The sequence below is a fragment of the Nyctibius grandis genome, chromosome 2 (assembly GCF_013368605.1).
Source record: "Nyctibius grandis isolate bNycGra1 chromosome 2, bNycGra1.pri, whole genome shotgun sequence".
Taxonomy (NCBI): Eukaryota; Metazoa; Chordata; class Aves; order Nyctibiiformes; family Nyctibiidae; genus Nyctibius; species Nyctibius grandis.
The window spans coordinates 64686230-64712533 of NC_090659.1; the positions used below are offsets into that span (position 1 = coordinate 64686230).

Below are 26304 nucleotides of genomic sequence, written 5' to 3' on the forward strand. Positions count from 1 at the left end.
GGCAAGCCGAAAAAAATTAAAGGATTTAATTTCTTTTTTTCCTGGAACGCCCTCCACCCTCGTTAGAGTTCTGTCACTTATTGTGCTACCCTTTTGTCCGCTTTCAAGGGTCATTAGAGACCTTTTCATGTCCTAATAAAAATTCCATTTTTTTGGCTAAGCTCCCTGTCACACAGAAAAACACAACTTAAAAAACAAAACAAAAAAAAAAAGAAAAATAGAGTCCTTTTGTCATTTTCTTTAAAGGCTTTCAAAGTAAAGCCAGGTATCTTGACAACTTGACTTATTTTTCACAACTGAAAACCAAATCATTAAAGTATTTTCTCACACAGATTCTCTTCACTCACAACTAAATAAGATAACATAGCAATAACCAAGCCCTTTCAAAAATAATTTAATAACCAATTTAATAAAGCCAAATATATATGTATATCAAGAAGGCACCTTCTAAAGCCATAGTCTCAAGACAAGACAAGATAAAGATATAAGCAACCTTTTTCCTGCTCTGACACTGTTGAAGTGCACCGGTATCACACTATAGTAAAACCTACTGTTTGCTGTGTCCAAAATACAAAGCATTACATTGAGTTGTCAAGAACATAAAGAGTCAGCGTTAGCACTAAAATCCATCTCTTGAATTAATAGTCAGTGATGAGGGGGGGGAAAAAAATAATAATAGGGAAGGTGAGGAAAATAGTTTACAAACAGGAGAAAATAAATTTCCCTTCTGTGTATATTTAAAAAAAAAACCAAACAAACAAACAAAAAAACCAACCAAGAAAGAAAGGTAGAGAAATTCTCCAAGTCACAAAACATATGTTACATCAAGACCAAAAAGAGAACTGCCAGGCTTTTGAGAACCATGTTACAAAAGAAGCCAGCACATTATCATAATTAATGTTTCAAATTACAGTTGTAAATAAATTTCAGCTGTTAGATGTGATTAGATTTTTTTGAAGCATATTGAAAGGAGTTATTTCTGTTCCACTGGTGGGCTTGTGTTTCTGGGATCTGTAAATGTAATTGATGTTTTCAAGGAAATGAAAGAACATGGTTAACAATTATTCTTTTATTTCCCACCTCTTTAGAAAAAGGACCAGTCTCCAGTTTCTCTTGGAAAGTTAGATATTTACATATTCTATACCTCATAATAGATGGTTTCATATTGCATGTGATAGCAGGAAAGTAATCAAATAGAGGTAACAAAAGAGAATAGGTAATTATATGCATTGTCATTGTTTTCCTAATAAATTGCAAATTTACTAGGTTTACAGCAAAAAGCAAGGGAAGTCTACCATTTGAACAAAGACAAAACAACATTGTATGTTTACCTGCCAATACAGTAAAATTACATTTTTGGCATTAATTACGTGATCTTAGACATAACCAATGCTCTTCTAGTTGATTCAACTGATAGAGCTTCAGACTAACATAATTAGCATAATATGAGTTAAAAGTATTTTTTTTTCCCTTATGAGAAGTAGCAAGCTAAATCAAATCTAAAAAAAACCCCCACAACTTCAGAAAATCCATCTGCAGTCTCAAAGCTGTCAAACGTGTGTGTTATATAAATATTATATGTATTTTTACACACAAAGGTTACAGTATGCTATACTGCATATGCTATGTACATACAAACAAAACGCTTATGCACACATGTAAAACAGACAAGTGTATACAATCATACAAAATGTGTTTGATTTTCCTCCTCTATCTTAAGTGTACGCTATACCACAGTCATCTCACAAATAATCATTTTAACCTGTAAATCCCAGTAAATTACCAGAGGTTAGTGTGATATGACTTTAAATTCTTCTGCTTTGCCATAGAAAATTATTTCCACTTAGTTGGGTATCAATGATCTATTCACCGTAAGATGCAATAGGGTTACAATCAGCTTTGCATTAAACCTGCAGTGGGTAAGCACTTGTAGATAAAAATGATAACAACCTTTACATGAAGAAGGATAAAGAAGCTCAGCCAAACATAAAATATGTACTATTGAATAAGATTCTAACCTGACACAGACGTTATTAGACAACAAGATCTCACAGTATTTTCCACAAATCTTCTGGTATCTTGGGCTCTCCAGGCTACTGGAGGGGAGCAGCTGCAGGGAAGGAATGATACCAAAACAAAGAAACTCCAACAGACTAAAAGCAATTTTTTTTGCTTTGCTCACAAATGAAAAAGTAATGTATCACGTCAAAATGAATATGAACTGGTAAAGGAAATCATAAGTTTCTCAAACACATTTATCTTGAACTACTGTATACCACCTTTATTTGTTGAAAGTAAAACTAGAGACCATTTGTTACAGAAAATGTACAGATTGTCACTTGGCCAATGTTTTTTGCAACTTTTTCAAGCCATGGCATGACTACATTAACGGTCAGACAACATCTATCAGACTATACAGAAAAAAAAAAAAAAAGCCCAGAAAACCTATAGATAGACCATAGTTAAAATTTTAAGTGAAACACTGTGTAGTTTCCCAGCACAGCGCTGTTTTTCAGAATGCAGAAGTTCTTGCAGCCCCTATTGCTTCATTTCAACTGCTCACTACCAGAAAGTCTTAACATCTTCTGCCACGAATTTCAAATGAAGAATGCTATCCACTTTTTGGCCAATATTTACAAATTCTTGAAAATTCAGCCTAGCAAAATACAGGCCAGAATCATCCCCAGGCAGGTTTAATTAAAAAAATAATTAATCTCACAATAGGGAAGTCAGGGGAAAAACCCACAGGATTTTATCTTGTAAAATTATAGCAGATTCATCTGCTAGTACCTCATCTATGAGATTTTGAGTACGTGAGGGCCCTTGGGCATCTGGAAAGCTCCATCATCCACTTATGTCACTCCCATCTTTGGAGTCTCATGGTTGGGTCAGAGAGCAGAAAGCTGCAGAAGTAGCTGTGAAACCATGATGTTATCTTCTTGTTAAAACTTGGTTTGGCTTTATCAAGCTCCTTTTCCCTCTCCTCCTAGAACCTTTGCAGGAAGCAGAACTTCATCTCAGCACTCCCTTTCCACTGTGCAAAATCCCAGCCTAGGGATGTGATCCCAGACGAGCAATGTGACCAAGCTTTCTTGTATGTCAGAGACTGTCTGCATTGCACTTTATGGTCAGATTTGTGCAGCCTCACAAGCCTTTCTGCTTAGGGGATCCCTCTACTTTTGTCACAATTTAGTGTTCTCCACTGGTGGTGCCATCATTTCTTCCCCTTAGTGCATTAAACTACAGATGAAAACTTAGCTCGATTTTGTGTGCTGCTCTACCCTTAGCCATTACCAGTTTTAGAGCACACTTTATAGAAAATGCATCCTCAGTTAGCTGTTCTTCCTCAGGGCACATCCACATTTTCCAGGTTCTCGTAAGGGCAGCAGTCACCCAGTGGGGAACGAGATGATCAAGTCCTGCTGCACGTGACGCATTCTGAAAGATGGCTAAGACTGGCATAAATGGTACTATGCCAACACAGTCTTTCCCTTTAAAAGGGATCCTGCCAGGATGCTGGGATACGGGCCTCCCCCAGCCCCTGTTGCAAGCTCAGTCCTTTCCCAGGGACTAAATGGAACCTATTCCCAAATAGTGCAAATACGGACGTTAAACACAGTGTGAATGGCTTACAGGGCATCAATCCACACAGAGAAACTGCAGGCTGAGGCACCACATTACTACTTTTAAAAGAAGAACCATTCTTTGAATGCCTGGGATTTAATTACAGTAGATGGCTTAGGAATTTCAGTCCTCTCATAAACAGAAAAACAGAAACACAGATCCTTCCCAATATTTCTAGAAGTGACATCCAATGTTAATATCACTTGTTACTTCTTTTTGCCAAGCTTTAGACATGCATATGTTTAATATTAATACCACTGCAGTATTGCTATTTTACATACATAGAGCACCTTCCAAGAATGCCCATGTGCTCCTTTAAAAAAAAAAAAACAAACCCACAGGAAAGACTGTTTATTTGGTGTTGGTAAAGAATGAATCTTAAAGACATTTACTCCAGCCCAACATTTCCATCTATTTACAATTATTTACAATAACAAAGAGTTTAGTCCTCCCTGTGAAATTCTAAATTTTTGCTGTTATTACGTTAAATCACAGAATTACTAAGACTTCTAGAAACTTAACCCTTATTTTGACATGCTGTAATGTTTTGCTCTTATAGGGGGATAGTGCGCAGGTAATACACTGCCATGTGATTCTAGATCTGATAATGTTTATGACTGCCCTGAGACAGATTCTTTGCAGGATCCGTAGTCCTTTCTCACTCTTTGATGTCCCTCCTCTTCCTTTGCCTTTGCTCTCTGAATGTGTTACCATATTCAAGAGAACAATTCCTTGTCTTTCAAGGTTTAGATATCATAAAATTACAATGTCTGTCAACAACTGAATACAATGCTTTGGTCTTTGGACACATATACAATCCTTATAGTTATTCATCCTGAATATTGTCTGTCATTAAAATTTATAGCTCCTTTGGAAAAAAATATGGCATAAGATACGGTGACAACTAACGTTATTTGATTAACCCCTTGAGTAGCACAGGATATTACTAATCCCCTTAGGTTAAAGAAAGGGAGAAATATGTTGTTTGTAGATAGAGCTTTATTGTGGGAGACCTCTCTCTGACAGGTGGACAATAAATTCCAGAGGGATGGATTGGGCATAGCAGATGATCACTCATTTCCTTCCCAGCTGAAAAAAAAATTAATTTTCATGAAAGAATCAGTAAGGGTGGTGGTATGTGCTTTTTGCTTCTGCTGCTCAATTAAAAAAAAAGGCAGCAATAATCTGTAATTTCGTAATCTTTTATTTCCTTGAATTTCCCCCTTCCCTTCATACATTCTCCATTCAAACCATGGAAAAGAGGGTGGAGTCAGCCTTGAGGCAAACTGATTTCACACAAATTGCAGACCACTCATGAGATTCAGGTACTTGCTATTCAAAGTAGACATTAGTACAAATACTCTGGTATGACAGTAAAGGATATCTGATATTTTTAAAGGCTTCATGACTCAGAAGCTCGGCATGTTGCTGTCATATAGGCATACATGTATTCATGGCTCATTTTAAAAATTAATAATTTAAAAAATTTTGACAAACACACGTATCAATGAAGCCATAGTGGCAATATTTGGTTTAATATGCATTATTGGCAATTACAGCAAGAAGCAGCAAAAGGCCAGCTTTCATACACCTTCCCTTTCCCTACAACCCTTGGAAATAAAGGAAGTCTCAGTCCTTCCTTAGGTCACCCATGATCAAACAATGAAACGTAAGTGGTACAATTACTAATTTTCTTGTACAGAATCTTTCCGAAACTCAGCAAGTTGAATTATCTAATAGTTATCTAAAGCAGATCACTCAGGTCTTTCCAAGTACACCTAGGAGATATGCATTGAATAATGTATGCTGATGAAATTTCAGAATTCCTTTTAACTACAACTTTTCTCTGCTTCTGTCTCTGGTCCTTTGGGAAGATCCACCTCCACCCACAAGAACACCTATGTTGTTTGCCAAGGGTAACACCAGGACCTCAACATCTGTGCTCTAGAATGTGGCACAGCTTCAAAGTTTCCTGGTAAAGCCAAGAGTTTATCTTTTTTTTCCTTGCCCACATGGTTTCCCTCCCCAGCCGTTACCAACCAGAAATGATAATTCAATAGCAACATCAGCTCCATGCTTGGTTTTGGTCAAAAAAGCCAAAGCAAACATTTGACATTATTAATGAGAACAGATAACGAACCGGTGAACACCATTAAGTTATTGTAGAAGTCGAAGTCATGCTCCTGCTTTTAACTCTGAGCACAGTTCTGGTCCCAATGGCTCAGAAAGGAGATAACAGAAATGGAAGACATTCGAAGAGTAACACAAAGACAGGCTTCTCTGGAAGAAACAACTCTGCACCACTGAAGAGAGGCAACTGAGTGAGGATACAAGCAGCATGGACACAGTGGGTAAGGATCAACTGCTCATGGTTTCTTCCCATACAGGAACTAGGGGGAATTCAAATGAAGCTAAACGACACTGCCACGGCAATTACTAGGCAATCATAGAATTGTTTTGGTTGGAAAGGACCTTTAAGATCCTTACCAAGTCCAACTGTTAACCGAGCACTGCCAATGACAAGGCTGCAACAAGCAACTTGCCAAAATCTACAGTTCTCTTTGTGCAACTGCAGGGAAAGAAGTAACAACAATAAACAGTGCCCTGACCAACAGATATTAATACTTTCAAAAAAAATGTTAAAGCCTGAAATACAGCAAGGCATACTATGCTGTATGCAATAGGCTTTTTATTTGTCTTCTACCTGGGATATTTGAGTCCTTCTTGTTTGTACTTGACACTCTCTTGACATTTGAGACAAGTGAGGCGACAAAAATCAGTTTCTCTGTATCATATCCACTGATCATTTTTGGAGTTTCAAGGCTGAGCTCTGTTTTCTCAGATGACTGTGGCTGGATGAGCAAACAGGAAAACACGGGCAGCCTGTGTTTCTATACTGCTAAATAAAGGAGGGCCACGGACTGATGCCTGGTCCCAAAGCCAAATGGTAATGACTGTCTCAGTCCCACTGCTTGGGTCTATACAGCATGGTATAAATCTGTACCAGATTTGTCTAGGTCAGCCACAACTGGAACAGACTGAAACAAAGCCAGGGAGTGAGCTATCAATTAATCAATATGGGCGACCAGTAATCCAGTGCTGGGGCTCACACTCTGGTCCTTCTTTACCCAACAATATAGCTATTTGGATATAGTATACCCAAACATCTGCCCCTGTTTGCAAAACATTGTGTGTGTCTCTTCTAGAGACCACCTAGAAAAAATAATTCTGAAATCACGGCTAAATGACAACAGCAGAGCGAGTGCAGTAATTGCACAGCACTAAAAAACAGACTGTCGAGCTGTCTTCACATACACTGTTCACTAAAGCTTCCCAAAATCATTTTCAGGGTTTAAGAAAATGAGCGCGCTGAAGTAATGGCACTTTAGACCTGAAAACTATATAATATATCATTATCACAGATTACACCTGAGATCTCAAAACAGTAAGAAAAATATACATAAGTAATTTTTCTAAAAAAAAAAAGTACACATATGTTTGCAAAAAGTCTCCACGGGGTTGAAGGAAATGAATATTTGGGCATAGGCTTTGTTCTCCTGTCAGACATTTCCCAGAATGTCAGACATTTCCCAGGAACAAAGGCTTCACAACCTACAGCATTTTCATTTTTTCTGTTCTTATAAACCAAATAATAATCAAAGGAAACATTGTATCAGAGAAGCACTTAGATTTGTCATATCCCAGGATGTAGAATATACTCCTCCTGCTGCAATTGTTGATGCAATAAATAAATTAAATGAAAAAATAAGTGATGCCATCACTTAATTCCCCATAATACTGTAAGTAGAGAAAACTCCACTGATAAATCTTCATCTATTTCATTCACAAAAACACTTGAATCTTGAGAATGATCATTTCAGCTTTACAGGATCATGTTCTTGTTTAGTAACTCCATTACTCTCTTAATTACACCTTGCTGTGACTGATAAAGACCTTTTTAGCGTAGAGTTTGGGATGTCCAACAGAGTCACAGAACACCTAGCCTGGAAGGGACCTCTGGAAATCAGGTAGTCATATTCCCTGTTCAAAGCAAGGCTAATGTCAAAGTAATACTGAGCTGCTCAGGACGTTGTCCAATTGAGTTCCGTCTACATCCTACAGAGCTTCAGTTCAGCAGAGACCAATGCTCTGAAAGCTAGGAAATACAAAGAGAAGGCATCACCAGTGCCATTGTAAAACTGCTTTGTTGAAGCTGCCAAAAGTCACCAAGACTTTTTCAGGCTCCAGGCAGAATGCCTGCACTACCTTTAGAGGGTAAGAGGTTTCATTACAGCAAGCTAGCAGAGCTGTGAAACCAGTGTGGGCCGACAATACACCAGTGGAAAGGCTGGGTGCGTTTTGCCTGTTGGCAAAAGATGGTGACAATTTATTCTGTCTCAGAATCCTTTTGCTATATGGAACTGTCTGAAGTAAATGGTATACAATGATGGGTTGAGTGTTTGATGATGGGATCAATGAAAGCTGAGCATTTAACAGCACTAAGGAGTTGTAAAATTTGTCCATGTGGTGTTGCCATAAAGCAGCCTCAGAATTTGAATGGTCGGTGGGGTGGTTTTTAAGAACTTGCCCAAACACAAGTAGTGCCAAAGCAAAGCAGGCTTGAGGATCTCCTACATGCATTTTTTTCTTGGGCGACCTGCTCTCTCTGCAGGTACCTGATCTTCCTGCGCAGTGTCCCAGTACAAGGCACCTACTTGCAACCTGACTGTAGTAAGGACAGACTTACAGTTAGGTTCAAGTCCATCTGCTGGACTTCATGGATTCATCCATTTATCTTGAGGTCCCCTTAGACTCTGGTTCACATGAGGAAATAAAAGGAGATGTCCAGCTCTATGGAAAAGGCAGCTTATTCCTTTCTCTCCTTCCACCCACTCCCCCATTCATATGCAAGGGGAGAGAGAAAAGGTCATAGACAACAACTTCTGCAGGGATAAAAATGCCCTCATAGTCCCAAAATATGCTTGCTGCCTTTCTTCCAACTATTGTTACTTTCCAGGATACCATTCTCAGCCACCATTCTCCCTTCCAGTTTCCACTGGAGTTCTTGCGGTTCTTTTCCACAACTCAACCAACCTCCTCTTTTCCACTCGCTCTTCACAGGAATCATTAAGCACCTCATTTATTTGTTTCTTTTTACTCTAAATATTGCCTGAAAGGCTATATCATACTCAAATCATGTTTTATATTTAAATGTATTTTAAATACGTATTTTCAATTAAATAATAGCCAATCCCTTCAAATCTGAATCCTCAGGAAGACACGTAACCACGTGCCTATAGTTACTTCTCTGATTTTCAGCACAGGCAGATTCCAAATTCACAATAGCTAGGCGTAAGTCAGATTCTGAGGCACTAACATCTTTGGAAACAGGTAGGGGAAACCATTTTGGCAAAGTATTTCTGTACACAAAAATTTCATTTGCTTCATGAAGGAAATCCTATATGCTTCACAATGTGTTAAGTTCAGCCTCTCCAAACGAGAGGCAGAGTCTAGTCGTAACTGGAGAAAATGCTGAGAAACTGGGATGAGCTGAGGAATTACCAAAAACAACAACAACAACAAACCATGACGAAATCTGCGTACTTCAAGAAATGCTACGGGGTCTGCTCACACCTTCGTCCCCGGAGAGTTCTATTTCATCATAGAAATCTCTTGCTCAAATGATCCCAAGTTTTCATTAGTTCATCACCTTCTAGAGCATCCTATGGATTTCACAGTAATCGAAAGCAGCACGAAGATTTCAGAGCCCTTACGCTGCAGCCAAACGGACCTGCAGTATACCCCAGGGTTTTGGTCCCTCTATCGTCTGGGGACCTGGCCAGGCACTCCGCAGCGCCCATCTGCTGCACACAGATGGGCTTCCTCGCAGAGGAAACAAATGCAGGAGCGAGGGGGCTGCCACACTCCTCGTTGTGCCCTGATATGCCCTAGACAGACTGTGACCAGGGCATCTACTTCTTCTCAGGCACTCAGATGTATTCCCAGGCCCCGTACTCTAGAAACAGTCTTGGAAAACCTGGTTTTTACACTCATAGGCCTTCTTAACTCTGTGGCAGAGTTGGTGCTCTGCTTTGCTCTAATACACATTGAGCCTTCAGCGGAGGAATGGAAATACCGGAGCATGCTTAATTACTTATTTTTAAATGTGCGACAGATATGCAACAATTTGAATGTCTAGACTATAATTTACATAAATAAATTTTAAACCAAAACATTTTAAAATTATTTATTTCCTGCTTCTGTGCTTAAGTGCTTTGCTGGATTGGGGCCAGGCTGCAGGATCGAGCCAAAGGTGCATAAACCAAACCTTCAAAGAAATATTATGTTCACAAAGACTGTATTTGGTTGAACAAATTTAGAAGAATGAAACCAACTATGAAGAGAAATTAGATTGGCTGAAAATTAATAAAGCACAGCTGGAATTATTCGATTCATCCATGTTTGTTGCTTAAATGGCTCTAGGGCTAAGTCTTGCTGAAAGAAGATACTTCAAGACTCAGGGGTCAATTGCTTTTGGAGACAAGCTGACCTACAGGAATACACTCGTCTAGTTTGGTTCTTGCAGCGGCACAAGTCTAGCGAAATATATAACCAAAAAAACCAATTTAGATTCCAGTGAGTGGATATCACAGGTCAAGTTTAAGGTTCCCATAAATTTACATACATACACTAAAAGATTAATAATTTTTCAAGCTACTGGATTTCTTTGCTAAAAGCAAGGACTTCTAGATAACATCTGAGAAAGAAACAACATATGTGCTTATTCCACATTCTGGTGGATAGATACCACGCAGACAGCTCATTGCTTGCTGCTGTGGCTATAGCCCTGGCAGTATTTCATACATTTGGTCATACTCAGGGAGGGCAAGTAACACTGTTGCTGGCTCAGCTCCTAGAAGCAAGCATGTTCAGATCTCACGATCATTAATTTTGAAACTATTTTATGTACCAGTTCAAATATTACACTCTTAGTTAACTGGTCTTACTACTACTAGTTTAGTATATGGAGACCTGTATCCAGCCATTTACTTTGCAATGAAGCCTTCTGAATACGTTTATCTGTTCTAAATATAATGCTTTTCTGCTAGACAGATTTTGTATGTTCATACATTGGTATTGTTTCCTACTCAAAATTAGGAATTTCCTTTATAAAATAGCAACAAAATGGACCAGTATTAAAATATAAAAACACTTTAGAATACAAAAATTATTTTAGAAATACGCAAGCCCTGAAGCTGGCATTAACCTTCTGAGAAATCTACAAAACCTAAGTCCAGAATTTACTTGGGCTTGTTATGAAAATTTCACTCTCAGTCAATACTATCCTTGAAAGATACAATATTTTTTATCTTCAAGTTGCAGTCTTTTAAATTCAGTCACAGCAAAAATAACATTTCCATTTGGGTAATTTACCAGGGGTGAAAATGAAAAAATAAATTCACAATATTCCACTGTGAATTATCAGAAATCTGACCACTGTACCACTGATAAATGTGTACAAAATAAACAGATAATGTTGCATGTAGAAAAATACTTTTAAAAACTCAAAAGTTTTTTTTGTTTGTTTCCTTTCACTACTTCCAGGATCAATAGATATTTACAAACGAAAGATTTCTCAACAAATATATAAAGCCTGATTGGCGTTGCCTTCAGAAAATTTGCATAGCAGTTCAAGGCACACCCTTTTGTTTGGAATTGTTTTCAAACACATTAGTGGTCAGAAGGAACAATGTATATTTAATCTTTTTAGACCTCATTTCTTAGAAACATATAGGTTTGTGATGTTTTTCTTTTCAAGTCATGGGACTTACCATATTTCACGAAAGCATATATAAAAACATGTCACATGGGAGATGCACTGTCCTGTGACTTGCAATCTGCAAAGGCCGAACAGTGGAAAAACCACACAATTCCAAACACGAGGAAGAGAATAACTTTACTGCAGGACCACAGTAACAGTAATCTGTTCTTTATTTCTTAAGTGATTAAGAAACTGTATCTCCTCACATCCATTAAGTAAAGAGATCCTAGAAACTGGGGTGAATTTCTGTCTAAAATAAGCAACTTCTCTTTAAATGATACATATTCAAAACTCTACATAAGTAACTTTGAGACAAGTTCACTCCACTGAAGCTTTGGATGTATTCAAAGTAGAAAGATTATGTTATTCGCACAATATAACATAATTTTTTATGATGCAGCAAGTTTAGACCCCACGTATCAGTATTATTTGTATACCCAAAGGCTTCTGGTTATCTCAGCTCTACAAACGAAGCGTTGCTGAGTTTACCTGTATAGTCCTCTGAGTGCCATCAATGGTGACAGACAATAAGGGTGAAGCCAGGTTCCACTCGCTGGTCACGTTTAGTTTCATCCCATCAACTTCCACCTGTTGTGACACCAAACAAGGCTGTTACTATGAAGACAGACAGAAAACTGATCTCAAGTTCATTACTGCATACAAAGCAGCAACCATTTTAAAACAGATGGCTCCCAAACAACCTGTCATGTTTACTGCTTCTGCCATAAAAGACAGGGTCCAACAACAGAGTCTTCCAGCTGTCTCTGGGGAGAGGTGAAGGACCTGTGAACAGCTGCCTCTGAGTAGCAAGGTTTCAAGTGATTTCCAGCAAGTAACAAACAGCCATCCAACTTTTAAACCTATCTGGACATGCTACATTTACTGCAATTAGACGAGTAATGCATATAAATTCCAGTGACACCTTGCAACCCACACAACAGGGCTTGCATATAATATTCTCTCCAAGGACCAAGGAAGAACTTTTCCTATGCTTCTAATGAAGGGTTTTGCATTGTTATCTTAATTAATATGAGACAGTAATTAATTCTTCGGTGTTTTGCCTCAAAGTCTAGAAAAACTTTGCAAATTCTGTCATGTTTTCTCCCAGTATACAGCTGATCAGAGGAATACAATTTCTGACTTGAATGCCAATGTTTAACCAGAAAGAATTTTTTTAAATTATCCCATAATCTTTATACAAAAATATTTCTAGGTGAAGAGCAAAAATCCTGAGTTCTGAAGAAAGCGTAGATCAGAGTGGCTGTAATGACACTTCTGTCTTTCTTCTATCATATAATACTGTTTAAAAACACACATCACGCATTCAACACTGTCAGAGCCTCAGAGGAAGAGCTGGATTACGGAAAAAAAATTATCATACATGGACTAATATAATTAATGACTAATGTTTGTGGCATGTTTCTGAACACTCATCATGTTATCGAAGGTAGGTAAATGTTATTTTTTATATTTTTTGTTTTATACATATTTTACTATAACAGAAGAAAATCATAGTTGGCTGATTTCCTTCCTCTCAAAATATCCGAAGTATTTTCAATCGGTAAATTACAGACAATATTGGTAATGACACAAATATTCCATACATTCTCAGTAAACTAGAGGAAAAATACTGCATTTAGAATAAAAGCCGAGCCCACATTTGGCAAAATAAAACTTAGAAAGCCTACTCTTTTAGATCTCAGACTAATCATTATTTCATCTTATAATAAGAACAGGCAACTGTAATTGTAGTGTAACTTAAAGGAAATCCATAACAGAGAAGTGCAGAGGAGCAATGTGTAATTTGATAATTTTATTTCAGTTAAGAAGAAAAAGCTCTGGCTTAAAAACCTGTAATTTTATAGACTTTAGTTTAGAACACAAAATCTGTCTTTTAGTGATACAATCGACTCAGTTTTTACAGGCTTTAACTATAAATAAAGTTACATGTAAAGACATGAAGAAAAACAAGTCATTTGTAATGGTTCACCAATAGGCCAGATTAGCTGGCATGCTTCAGGTACTTTACACCGCTCCAGTGATGCAAACCAGCCATAAACCTGGCTTGAGTTAAACCAGACCTGCAGCTGGTTCGCATTGCCAGAGCTCTGCAAAGCAGCTGGAACACACAGGTGAACCTAGCCCTCTCTCAGCAAACCTGAATCAGCAAATACTGTCTTTACTGAGAACAGCAGAAACGTCTGAAAAAGACCTTCCAAACTGGAAAAAGCAAATCCAGTGCCCTGTCTCATCTCTCTTTGATTAGCAATTGAACTTTGGTAAGGTAGTTATTTTAAAAGCTATAACCAAAGACTGTCTGCACTGGATCCTGGGTCTGAAAACATCATTTCCCATGTTTCTCCAGGGAAGGAGGGGAGATGGTATGAAAGCATACCAGGCTGCTGGCCACCAAATAAAACTTCAACTGTACACCATGCTTGTTGCACTGCAGGATTCACACAGAGCCTCACAGAAAATCTATAGCTGACATCTGTAGTCCTAGTGAAGGGTGTTCCAGTGGCACAATGCAAGTTGATACCTCCGCAATAAACTCAGTTTAATCATTAGTTCTTTTGTCACTGTACAGATGAACAAAAAAGTAAACCAAGTGTGTCACAGCGGCAAGTGACCTGTTTAAAATCCCTCAAAGGGTCTACACAAGTCTAGCCATCCTTGATTCCAGATTACATTAGTATCAAAAAATTTCTGGTGGAAACTACCCTGAAAGAAGAGATGCAAGCAGTCAGATGGTAGGTCTAAACAAATCATGGTACTCTACGAACACTATGGCTGCTTATATGCAGTAGAAAAACCATCAGACAATATATTGCCTCTACTATGTTTCCCCATTCAAGAAAGAATAACGGACCAGAGGGGAAGAAAAAAGTGTTATTTGAACTAATGCATATCCCAGTAAACCGCAGCAGTCTTCTCACAGAATGGAGCTACAGGCTCTTAGCTGCTTTCACCTGGGGCTCACCACGGTATGTGCAACTGGGGAAGATGATGTGAAGCCAAGAGGATCACAAGGAAGTTGGCTATCTCTGCTCCAGTGGGTAGGGATGATAAAGCCAAGGGGTCAAACCATCAGAGAAAATGAACAAGGACTGAGGGTAAGAGATTTACCATGTAGTGAGCATATTACTTTTACTACAAATGAGGGGAAAGCAGAGGGGGGAAGAAAAAACAAACAAATAGATGAGGGTTGAAATCAAACCAATGCTTTACCAAATAGAGGAAATCTTCCTTCTGCAGCTTGGCAGCAAACAGCCAAGCAAGGCCAGCTGGTGGAGGCAGGGGAATAGATAAGATGTTTGAAGAACTTGTGAGAAGTTCGCATTTGCCTTCATTCCTCCTCTAGCAATGGATACGATAATAGAACCTAACAAATTCTGCAATAAAACCAGGGCCTTTTTGCTTTAGTCTTTGGTGGGTAAAGAGGAACATCAGGGTGACTAATGAAGAGTTACACTGACTATTTCATGTTTTGTTTCTGTGCTCATAAGACAGCCAGGAACGAATCATAACTCAATAGATACTAACACTTGAACTGTAGGGAGGAGATCCCAGTCAAACCACTTATGCAGTGGGCTACATTGTGCTTTACACCACAGCTATATAGTCTACTCAGTTCCAAGTGTGCACATGTGTTTATGCGTGCATATGCACATCATGTTGTGTTGCGTAGGGGTATTACTCTATAGTAACTATGGTTGTTTGAACCATCACTATGCTACATCAACATGGCGTGGTGGTGGTGGATTTTTTTTTTTTCAAATAGGATTGATTGTCCCTGTGTAAGGGCACAAAAGATAAAAGCAGCCATGGTCCTCCTTTACAATTATTTCCATTTCAAAAGCTATTATAAATGAGGTCTCAGAAAGGAGAATGACAAGTCCAAGACATGATGCTAGAAAAAGGTCAACAGCTTACTCTGCTGTCACAACTTTGCAGAAATTCACTGGCATCCGCCTGAACTACGTAAGTAGCAGCCCCTTCACCTCTTGTGGACCGAGTTCCTGATGTTCAGCATGATAGGTACCAGCTAACCAATAGTGCAAAGAGCTGCAAAGCATAATATGCATTCAGTTTCCTTTAGAGAACATCATTTGGCATTCTATATGCATGTCAGGCAATTAAAGGAGGCAGCACAAGCCTGAGTGTTATAGCCCTGTTAATTTACTAATGCAGAGTCTCGCATACATCTGGCACATGTCACTTCTTTTCTCCTGGAAATGAAGGTGGTTTTCCAGGAGACTGGAGGGCAGCTCGAGCAGTTGTTTCCTGCCTGATGCTTCAAAACATTATGCCTGAAGTTCCTCATGCCAGCCTTGAGTCTGACTAACTTAAGTCTGCTGACTTAATCCCATGGGTCCAATTTTGCTTCCCAGCACGGTGTTTAACTCCACTTTAACTTGATCCTTTTGGTTTAACTCCTGGCCTAGACAATTTGGGTCCTAACTACTGGATTATGCCACCCCTATCGTGATTCCTTACACCCCTTAATTCTACCTCTTGCTATAGCAGAGGTGATGGCTTTCCCTAGTCAATCAGATCAACCAAATGAAAAATCATCCTCTGCAGACCTACCTTGCTGAAATCTTTCTCTGCTCAAGACAGCTGCCCAAGAAGATGTTACCTTCCAGGAAAACAGACATCGCTATTCACACGAGATTTATGAATATTCAGTGTCATAGACTCCAATCCCTTCAACTAGCATTAATTTAGCTGTAAATCTAAGGCCCATCCAGTGGGCAGCAAGGACTCTACAAACTGAAACCTTAAAATCATCCTGCAAGGAGGGAACAATGGTAGCAAGCATCACTGTTGTAAACGGGAGGCAGCATACACATTTGAGGACTTACCTCAAGCCTACACAAAGTAAAGATGTCCTCTTCTCTAGGAAAAGGAGCTGTCTCAAGCAGAAGCCTCTTCACCTCCATTCCTGCTAAACACCACCACCCGTGCCAAAACAGCAAGGAGGTGCTTTTCATTTTTATGAGTCAGGTAAAGGATAAATATTGCTGCTTGTGCAGAAGAGGGGGGGAGCAGAGGACGCATAGCACAGAGTGGCAATAGAAGGTCCAGCTGTAGGCAGCAGTATTCACTAACAGTTAGTCTGCAATGATCTCAGACTAAGCTAAACTGAGTTGGACAAAGTGGCTTTTGGTTCCTAAACTGTTTTCAGAAAATTCCTGAAATTCTCATTTAATCCACTGTCCAGCTAATGGAGAAGCACATGGAATGGAAAAGGCAAGTGAAAACTGTCCAGTGCCAAAGCTAGCATCCCTGACCTTTTACAGTCCCATGTATCCTTAGGAATGAGAGCAAAGTATGGAGCTGATGAGTCTAAGGCTTCCTTTAGAAGTATGATGCATGAAACCCTCAGGCATTTCGTAAAATATTTTGCTAGTCCTCAATGTTCAAAAAAAAACCTCTTTCCCAGTCAGTGGGAGAGCTCAAACACTATCTCGCATCCCTCCGTATATTCCCAAAACTAATAACCACAACACACTTCCTTATCATGAAAATTACCAGCCACCTGGAGGCTGTAAGGACTTGCAGGCGTTTGCAGAGTTGTCTTGGCAACTATTGGGTCTTCCTATACAATTTTCTTCAACTTCCTCACATTGTCTTTAAGTACATTGAATAAAAAGGGAATCATATCTGCCATGTTAGGAAATAGTATCAACCAAATAGTACTTCACGTGTTGTCGTTCATAAATGCAAAGAAACCCATAAAGGTTTCCCATGTGGGCAGTTCTTATTAGTTAAGCTCCTTCTTGTATATGTTTTTTCTCCTGTTCTTCAGACTGTATTTGCCAGTGCCCTTGAGCCTGATTACCCATAAACCATTCGACATTTTTCAGGATCATGTCCTGAAGGAGGTGACAGAGCATACTCTTGGCAAATTTACAGATGACACAAAACTGGAGCAAACAGTTAACACACTCTAGGGCAGGCTGTCATCCAGGGGAGCCTAGACAGGCAAGAAGAAGGGGCTAATGGAAACTTTGTGAAATTCAAGAAAATTTGTTAAGTCCAGCACGTGGGAAGGAAGAGCCCATTGTGATGACACTGGCTGGGAACTGACTGGCTGAATAGCAGCTCGTTGGAGAAGGACTTGGAGATGTGGGCAGACATGTCAGCTGGACATGAACGAGTCAGCAGCATTCCCTGGCAGCAAAGGCAGCTGACAGTGTCCTGTGCTCTGTTAACAAAAGTATAGTCTGCTGCTAGAGGGAAGTGATTAGCCTCCCTCTACTCAAAACTCAGACCACATCTAGATACTGTGTCCACAAGAAAGACACTGACTTGACTTATACAAAGTTCCCATTAGACCATTCCTCTTGACTGTCTAGGACCCACTGGATGGCAGCATTGCCCTTGACTGTATTGAGCAGCTTCCCCAGTTCTATGCCTTCTGTAAATTTTATGATCATGCACTCCCATTGCCTCCTCCAAGTCCTTGATAAGGTTGTTCAGCAGGACTGATCACAATACAGACCCTTGCAGACCCTTGGTGACTTCTGAGTAGAGTACAACCCATTAACCATGACCCACTGAGCCTGACCACTCAACTGGCTTTTCATTCATCTGTTTGTGCAAGATGGTGTCAAAAGACTTGCTGAAGTCAAGGTAAATGACATTCACTGCTCTCCCCTAGTCCACAAATCCTGTCAATTCATCATAGAAGGCTGTCAGGTTGATCAGCCCTCAGTAAATTCATGCTGACTGTTCCCTATCACCTTCTTTATGTACCCAGAAATGTGCTCCAAAGGACTCACTTTATGAACTTCCCAGGGATTGAAGTGAAGCTGACCAGGCTGTAGTTCCATAGGGTTTGCTTTTGGCCTTTTCTGAACACTGATGCAACATTTGCTTTTCTCCAGTATGAGGGACCTCCTTCAACTTTCATGACCTTTCAAAGGTATAGAGTGCAGGCTTGCTACCACATCAGTCATCCCTCTTAGCACTCTTGGATGCAGTCTGTCTGGTCCCATGGATTTCCATGTGTTGAACTCGTTCACTAATAACAGAGGGCTGGGAGACATTGCTGGTGAAGACTGAATCAAAGAAGTCATTAGGCGTCTCGGGCTTATCTGTGTCTATTGTTACCAAATCACTTGTGATCCCTTTGTTGATGCAGCATTTCCCCTTTTCAGCTTTTTATTACTAATGCAGTGATAGAAGCTTTTCTTGTTGCTCCTAACATTCCTTGCAACTGTCAAGGTAATCTTTGGCTTTCTTAACACCATCCCTCCACGGCCAGACAATTTTTATAAATTCCTCCTTTGTATCCTGTCCCTGCTTCCACCTCTCAAATGCTGCCTTTTGGCATTGGAGCTCTGCCATTATACCTGTTATTAACGAAGCTGTTTTCCTAATAAAGGTGCTTATTTTCCTGAGTATTCTTGCACTTAGAAGATGCTGTCCTTAAAGACCTGCCAGCTTTTCTGAGCTCTTATGCTCTTCAGAGCTGTCTCCCATGGAACTCTCCCTACCTGCTAAATAAAGAAAGAATAAGTCCACTAGCCTGAAGTCTGGGGTCTGTACCCTGCTAATCTTGTTCCTCACTCCCTTCAGGATCCTGAATGCCAACCATTTATTTCACGGTTGCCACAGCCAAGGCTGTCATTGATTACCATGTCTCCGACCGGTTCTTCCTGGACAGTGAATAGCAGATCTGGCTGTGTCAACACCAGTTCACACATCCAGTACCAGTATCAACCAGTTATCCCAAACACCCTTCAGAAATCTTCCTCCTTGCATCCCACCATGTTGCCCTTCCAAAAGATGTCAGGATCCCCTACGAGGACCATGTTCTGTGACACAGAGATTTCCTCAAGTTGTTTACAGAAGTCTTAGTCTACTTCCTCACCTAGATCAGGTGGTCTGTAACATACTCCCACCATGCTATTTTAAATTTTTTTAATTGATCCAAGTCAGTAGCCTTCACCTGCCCAAGTGATTTCATAGTCTGGAGACTTGGCTTTCAGCTTCTCTGTAGGCACAGAACGATTTGCTCTCCCAAAACCCATGGCAAATCTATAAACATAGATGGTCTTCTCACTCTGGTGAAGGATCCTTCTGGCCCCCAAGCACTCACAGTCATATATCTGCTTCTTAAGCTCTGCCCAGTCATGGTTTGCACACAACATACTTGCTGGTGATGGTCCTTGTGCTAGCTGTGGTGCATACACACACTAACACATATCTGAAGACACTGACAGGATTAACATCCACACCAGGAACATGCACCAGTCCCTTTGATGCCATCACCACCCTGGCCTGCATGCAAAACTGCCACTAAAACCCAATGTTACGTGCACAGGTCATACAGGCTTTTTCATGGAAATACACATTGACACCACTTTCAAGATGACTGGCCTCATCTCTGAAAAAAAGAATCAAAGCTGAAAATGCCATTAAAAAGGAAGCTTCTTCCTTTTGTTTCCATAGATAACTTTTTTTTTTGCTTTCTTCTGAGAATGCCACACGAAGAAACTCGGTAGATGAATGCTTCCTTTAGCACACTAAAATGTCTTAAAAGTTTTGCTTATCACTGTTAGCAATGGTCTAAAAATCCACAAGATTAGCCTCCAAAAAAGTGCACGAAAGAGCAAATAGGACAGAGAGACCCTGTGGCCAACAGCACAGTGTATTGACAAATTTATAAAAATGTCATAAAGAGAAGTTCCTTTAAGCTCGAAACAGTGGCTTTCAAATAAAAACTGAATTCAGTGATGCTTATATGACAGCAATTGCTTTGATTCAAATTAATCAGTTGTTTTACCTTGCATTTCCAGCTTGTAGCTATTGACAATATATTCACATCAGATTAACAGACTGACCTTTTTTCTTCTTGTCTTCAAGTGACTGTAAGGTTAGCTTTTTGGACTTTTGAAGTGGTTGACCAGATGCTTTCAAAAGGAAGTTAAAGTATGAGCATTTCAATCTCATTAAAAAGGCCTCTTTTTTTTAAAACAAACTTTCCTTTTGTTCATATCAGCACTTACTTTTTTAAAAGACCCCAAGAGACAGTTCCAGTCTATAGATCACTTGTCCTGAAGAAAGCTCTGTTAACTATTTATAGATCATGTCCTTTTGTACCAAACTAGATCAAGCAACTTATTCAGCGCATGACTGCAGGAGAGAAATTCATTTGCTCTAAGTGTCATCAAGGCAGACTTTTACCTGCTATGAACAAGACCAGAAGATCTGAATTGCTGGGTTTTACTTCAAATGCACATTTTGACTTTGTGTGGGGTGCCATCATTTCTTTCAAATTTTCAAAGTATTAAGCACATTCATAGAATGGGCAGTCCTTAATCACAAGAAGAGAAAATAGCCCATAACCACTAGAAAAAAGCAAACACATGTGCACATATCAAATTATATCTCTTTTCTTTAAAGTAGCACATATAGATGCAAATTACCATTAGCTGCTTTGGTATATCTCACTTCAGAAATGGGAGCATGCCAGCCTAGAGACCAAGAAGAGGAGCACACAACAGGCATCAGCTCCTCAGCTTAAGGACAACAGAACCAAAACAAAACAAGAGAGAAGTGATGGCCTTCATCACCTCTAATCAGCAAGGACTTTCTTCAAGCATTCACCTGGGAAATGATAGTCTCTCTAAAACATAGTAGAGAGGCTGTATATAGCAAAAACTTCCACTGTGACAAATGCTTTGTTTTATTACTTCAGGTTTCTTTGTGGAGTCATTACTAAGATGACATCTCGTATTTGTAACATGCCTGAGCCCACTAAAGTTTAAAATAAAATAAAATTAAAAAAAAAAAGAAAAAAAAAAGCTAAAAATACAGCAAGAAAATAAATCAGCTATCAAAAATCATTGACATTTGCTGGCAACAGCTTCAGACAAAAGAAGCACAGCTGGTTTGGGGAATACGGGTGTCTTGTTATAGGACCAGTGCAGAAGAGAAGAACAAACGGACATGCCTTGCTTTCCTTTTCCAGTTGCTCTACCGAGACAAACGCCCTGGCTCTGCCTAGCTAAATACACTCCAGCCTGGCTACAGGTATTGCTCCTAGATGGCTGGAAAGTGGCGCAGGTGGTTCAAACTGTCCTGCTACTATCATGCATACAGGGCACTTTCCAAGTTGCACTGCACTCCAAATTTCCTTGGCTGATAGGATAATGTGTTGGGGATATTCTCATTTTCTATCTTGAACAAGGGTCTAGTATAGAGACCAATGACAGAATCTGGGTCATTAAGAGCATTATGCTGGGATATAAAAATACATTGGTAAAATAGTGATAATATAGACACTGCTGTTTTAGTAGCTTTTAAGTCATGATTCATGCCTGTATACTGAAATCACTAAGCGAGCCTCATTCCTAAATGACTTTCAGCTGTGGAGTTTCCATTCTTTCACTTCAGAGGCACACAGGGATCCCAAGCCTATCCCACTTGACAGTATAAATTCTCAGAGAGTAGAATGACATTATCATACCAAAGTGCCACTACAAAACACAACAGACTAAAACTCATATTAGACAAAGAACATATTTTGGAACAGATTTTTTTTTAAGCATTCATCTAATACGTATATTCATTTAGTGAAAGTTATGCAATAAGGATACACAAGCTAAGAACCAATTTTTTTTCTAAATAGAGAGACCATAACACCAGAAGCTGGATCTCAAGCTTAGAGTCAAGAATTAATTAATTCCTGCCTTGACTGTAAATGTGCTGCTGACAAGTCATATATAACTCTCAAGTCTCTGATTTGTATTTTCTTAATTGAGAGGGGTGGGAATTAATACTGGCTATCGAGGAGCTCCCAGTATCACTACCCAGATATCTATATGGAAAAATATCATCAGAATATAAATTAGGAAGATTATTTTTAAAAGAAAACATTTTTTTAAAAAAAAAAAAAAAGATGACAGGCAGACCAACATACACACACACACATTCCCAACATTAAAAAAAAATAATAATTACTTCCCACTGGTCTCCTTTCTATCTCCTTTCTAAACTGAGAACTATGCATTAGGTAGACTTCCATGTCTGGTCTAAACAAAGTATACCACACCAATCTGAAGAGCATTTGAAATCAAGAGTACCATATCCATCAACTGAGAAGTGTTTTATTTCACACACTATTTACATCTTGATATGGAGAACCAACAAAATCAGCAGGCTCCAAAATGGCTAATGAGAAAGAAAAGCATCACTTTATCATATTTGGAAGCTGTACTCTACCTCGACCTCGTTATGTGGAGTGGATGCTCACACTGGACAGAGGCTGCCCATGGAAGTGGTGGAGTCTCCATCCCTGGAGGTATTTAAAAGATGAGTAGATGTGGTGCTTAGGGACATGGTTTAGTGGTAGACTTGGCAGTGTTAGGGTTAACGGTTGGACCTGATGATCTTAAAGGTCCTTTCCAACCAAAATGATTCTATGATTCCAATTACTTTTCCCACTGTACTACCATGGCAGCAAGGGTATCTTCTCTCCAAATTAGTAAACAGCTAGAAAAAGCAACAGTTAAAACAAAAAAGAAAAAGGTGTCTTTGATTTGACATTGTGTAGTGACAAGAAGAAAGTGCAGTGGGCAACTGGATATGGATTTCATCCAGCAGTTCCAACCTGCTGCTCTCAGCTGTCACAACAGGATATAGGTCAGCACTAGTCCTTCAGATATCCCCAGCCCAAGGTTATTCATCACTTAAACTAAAAGCTTTACATGCAAAGTATCTGCTGTTGCGTATCTTCCCCAAACTGCCCCAGCTGCTTCAGGACAATAAGCATATCATAGAATCAAATCTGATTCTTTTTAAAGCCAAATCTATTTTGATATCCTCTGTGATCCAAGGTATGTCCTTCAATCACATAGCCGAAGGGAACACTTCTGTATGCTGTAACAATCCACTGGATTAAGGAAAAAAATAAAATGGTAACAGCTAGACTAGCTATATGGTTTCCCAAGTATAAGAAAATAGTGGTTGTAGGAGAGCTTTTCTTTCTTACAGGTAGAAGATAAAAATCTACTTTCATTTTTGAAATAAAAATAAGCATTGAGAAAAACAGACTAGATGCAATAAAAAAGTACCTGTAAACCTACTCCCATTGTTTGGTTAGTTTCCAAGTTTAATAACTTTAAAATCAAAGCAAGTGTTTTAACTGACGACGTTCAAGAAGCTGGCCACAGGTAACAGCATCATCAGATGCTTACCAAATCCCTTCCACCATTCCCTGCTCCCCAACCACACTCAGGCATGTCTGACCAGCACCAAGACAACAATGCTCATTTTTGTTGAAACACACCAGCCATCTTGCTGGGAAAGAAAGAACCGTAAGGAATTACCAGGAGAAATAGTAGTCATATTCCCTTTTTAGAAACTCCTCCTCTAGCTTTCAAGATAAGCCCAGAAAAAGGAGTAAAAATGTCACTGCTCCAGAGGTGCCAATGACAAACAGAAAAGGGAAGAACACAGGCTGGTGCACAAGGGATAAGGATGCAAAGCTGATGCAGCAGGAGGAACACAAGATATCAGAAGAGTCATAAGCCACTTACACAGAAAAGGAAATGCTAAAAAGTTTTGAAGTGTTTCAATAAGCAGAACAAATCAAGTCATGTAGCAATGTAAAAAAGATGTTTACATCTAATGCTATTTACCTTAGCAGTTAATGTGATTGCATTGTTTATGTTAACAAACTGACTACCATGAATTCACTCAAAAGGCATAAAAGTACTGTTTGTGAATAGACACCTCTTCAAATTCAGCATTTCCTTGTGGTTCCATGTTAAATAGGTGACAGTGGCTTGCCACTGACTTTTACCAGGGTAAACTCAAATTCACCATGCTAATAGACCAGTTAAGTAAGAAACAATATTTCCTTAAAAAATGCCATATAAATTAAATTCGAGTTCTTTTTTATGTTTTGGGTTGAACGATCTCAATTACATTTTTAGCACATAAAAGCTGGTATGGAAACTGTTCCACAAGTTGTTTGGAACATTGAGTTTTCCAATCTACGTAAATGTAGGGGAAAAAGTGAAGTGCACACCCTGAAATAATTTGGCATTAGAGACAGATTACCTACATCCTTTAGCATTAAACAAAGATAATTTCCTCAACAGAGAAGCCTCATGAAGTGATTATGACACTGTAACTACAAACTTGCAGTCAGCACCTGCTAAACAACCTCTTTATTTTAATCACCCATAAATATTCAGACTTTGGGCAAATCAAAAATATACATCTTTATAACAGTTGTCAATAAGAACAGAATAAGTTTTATATTGTCCTAAATAAAACACGTAATCACCACACATTAAGTTGCATATTTACTACAACACTGAACTTCTGGATATGAATTAGATATCAGTTAGACACTAGATTAGAAGAAAATGCACAGAGAATACAGAACCATCATGAGATCCGCTTCCCAGGCAGCGATGAAAAGGGCATCCTGACACTACAGTTTCTATTGCCTTTGCCAGTTTAAATACCATGGGAAATGTATAGACTTTTTTAAGGTTTTGTCACAAAAGGCTTATCTTTCATAGAATTGTACTGTCATGCTACCTCTAAACACATTTTGGGACCTTTCAGAAACTCCGTTAATAATTTTTAACCTAATTTTTCTATCACCTTTTTCTAAAAACTTAGAAGACAAGACAATCTTTCAGTCTGATAGCCATCATTTCATATTCTCCAATGTAGCCACAAAACATCAGTGAAATGACAAAGATGGGAAAATGCGGGAAGTTTGCCTGTGGATCATAACGCTTCCATATTCAAAGCCCCAGCAGTCCCCAGAGACAGACATTTTCCTACTTTTCCCTAACACTTTTAAACACAGACCCAATTCCTGAGCCCAGTAAACCCGTCTGGGCTCTCTCTAACATGCATTGCAGAAGACATCCTACATAGCAGACACTTGTACACTCCTTGTATATCCTCGTACACTTGTATAAAGATTCCATTATCCCAGTCATTTAAAACAATCCCCACACCAGAGCACAGAGGTGCTCCAACCAGGGATCAAAGAACAGGAAAATCTCCATAAAAGAAATTCCTTCTTCTCTTAAGAGACAGAAGAGCTCAATGCAAGGAATGCAATGCCTCTGAACCAATTCTGCTCCCGTTTTCAAAGTAAACTCTCTGCTGGGGTATCCCTGCTCTTAAAGCAATAAGCCAGTCCAAATCGTTTGAACAGATACCACAAAGACAGTATATGCATTTGGTGTAGAAACAATTGGAGTTTACCTCCAGTGATGTGACATGGGAGAGCAATCAGCTGATCTTCTTAAATTTCTTATAAGAAGTGTGAATTTCATTCTCTCTCACTAAGAAGCAAGATTTAATTTTGACATCATAACAGCAAGAAGTAGTTGGAAGCATCACAGAGACTGGAAGGTACAAGACAAAAGATCACATTAAAGATTTTGCTCTGTACGAGTTTAATTCAGAAAATAAGAGAAAATATAACGGCACAAGGCATTCTTTGGAGAACCAGCGCTTTCAGCAGGCTGCACCTAAAATCCAAAGAATCAATGCAGCTCATGTTGGAAATTTAGGAGATGGTCAATAAAACAAAGCAAAGCCAAAACAAAAATGTTAAGACTTCCCTAATATTTTTAAAGAGCTTAAGAGAACTAGTGCTAAAATAGGTAAAATGGAAAATGAAGAAGTAGACAGAAAGTGTTTAAAAGCTGAACAACATTTTCAAAAGAATTCCAAAAGCAAGTTAGAAACATTGGGAAAAAACTCCAGTAAAGTTAAAAAAAATCACCAGCAAACGAAAAATTAATTTGACGTTCAATAGAAAGCCAAAACAGTGTAACGCCAGGTCAAAAAGGCAAGGGACATGA

At 39.1% G+C, this 26304-nt stretch overlaps 1 protein-coding gene across 4 annotated transcripts in view; it reads right to left on the reverse strand.

The window, feature by feature from the left end:
* Positions 1 to 26304, reverse strand: part of PCCA (propionyl-CoA carboxylase subunit alpha) — a 566570-nt gene that overhangs the window by 63522 nt on the left and 476744 nt on the right. For all 4 annotated transcript variants that reach the window (XR_011047688.1, XM_068395362.1, XM_068395359.1 and 1 more), the window contains one exon: positions 11936 to 12034. Coding sequence is in view for 3 of the 4 variants with exons in the window: in XM_068395362.1 (XP_068251463.1) it covers positions 11936 to 12034 (99 nt within the window). In the remaining variant the exon portion in view is untranslated. The remainder of the gene's footprint in view (positions 1 to 11935; positions 12035 to 26304) is intronic.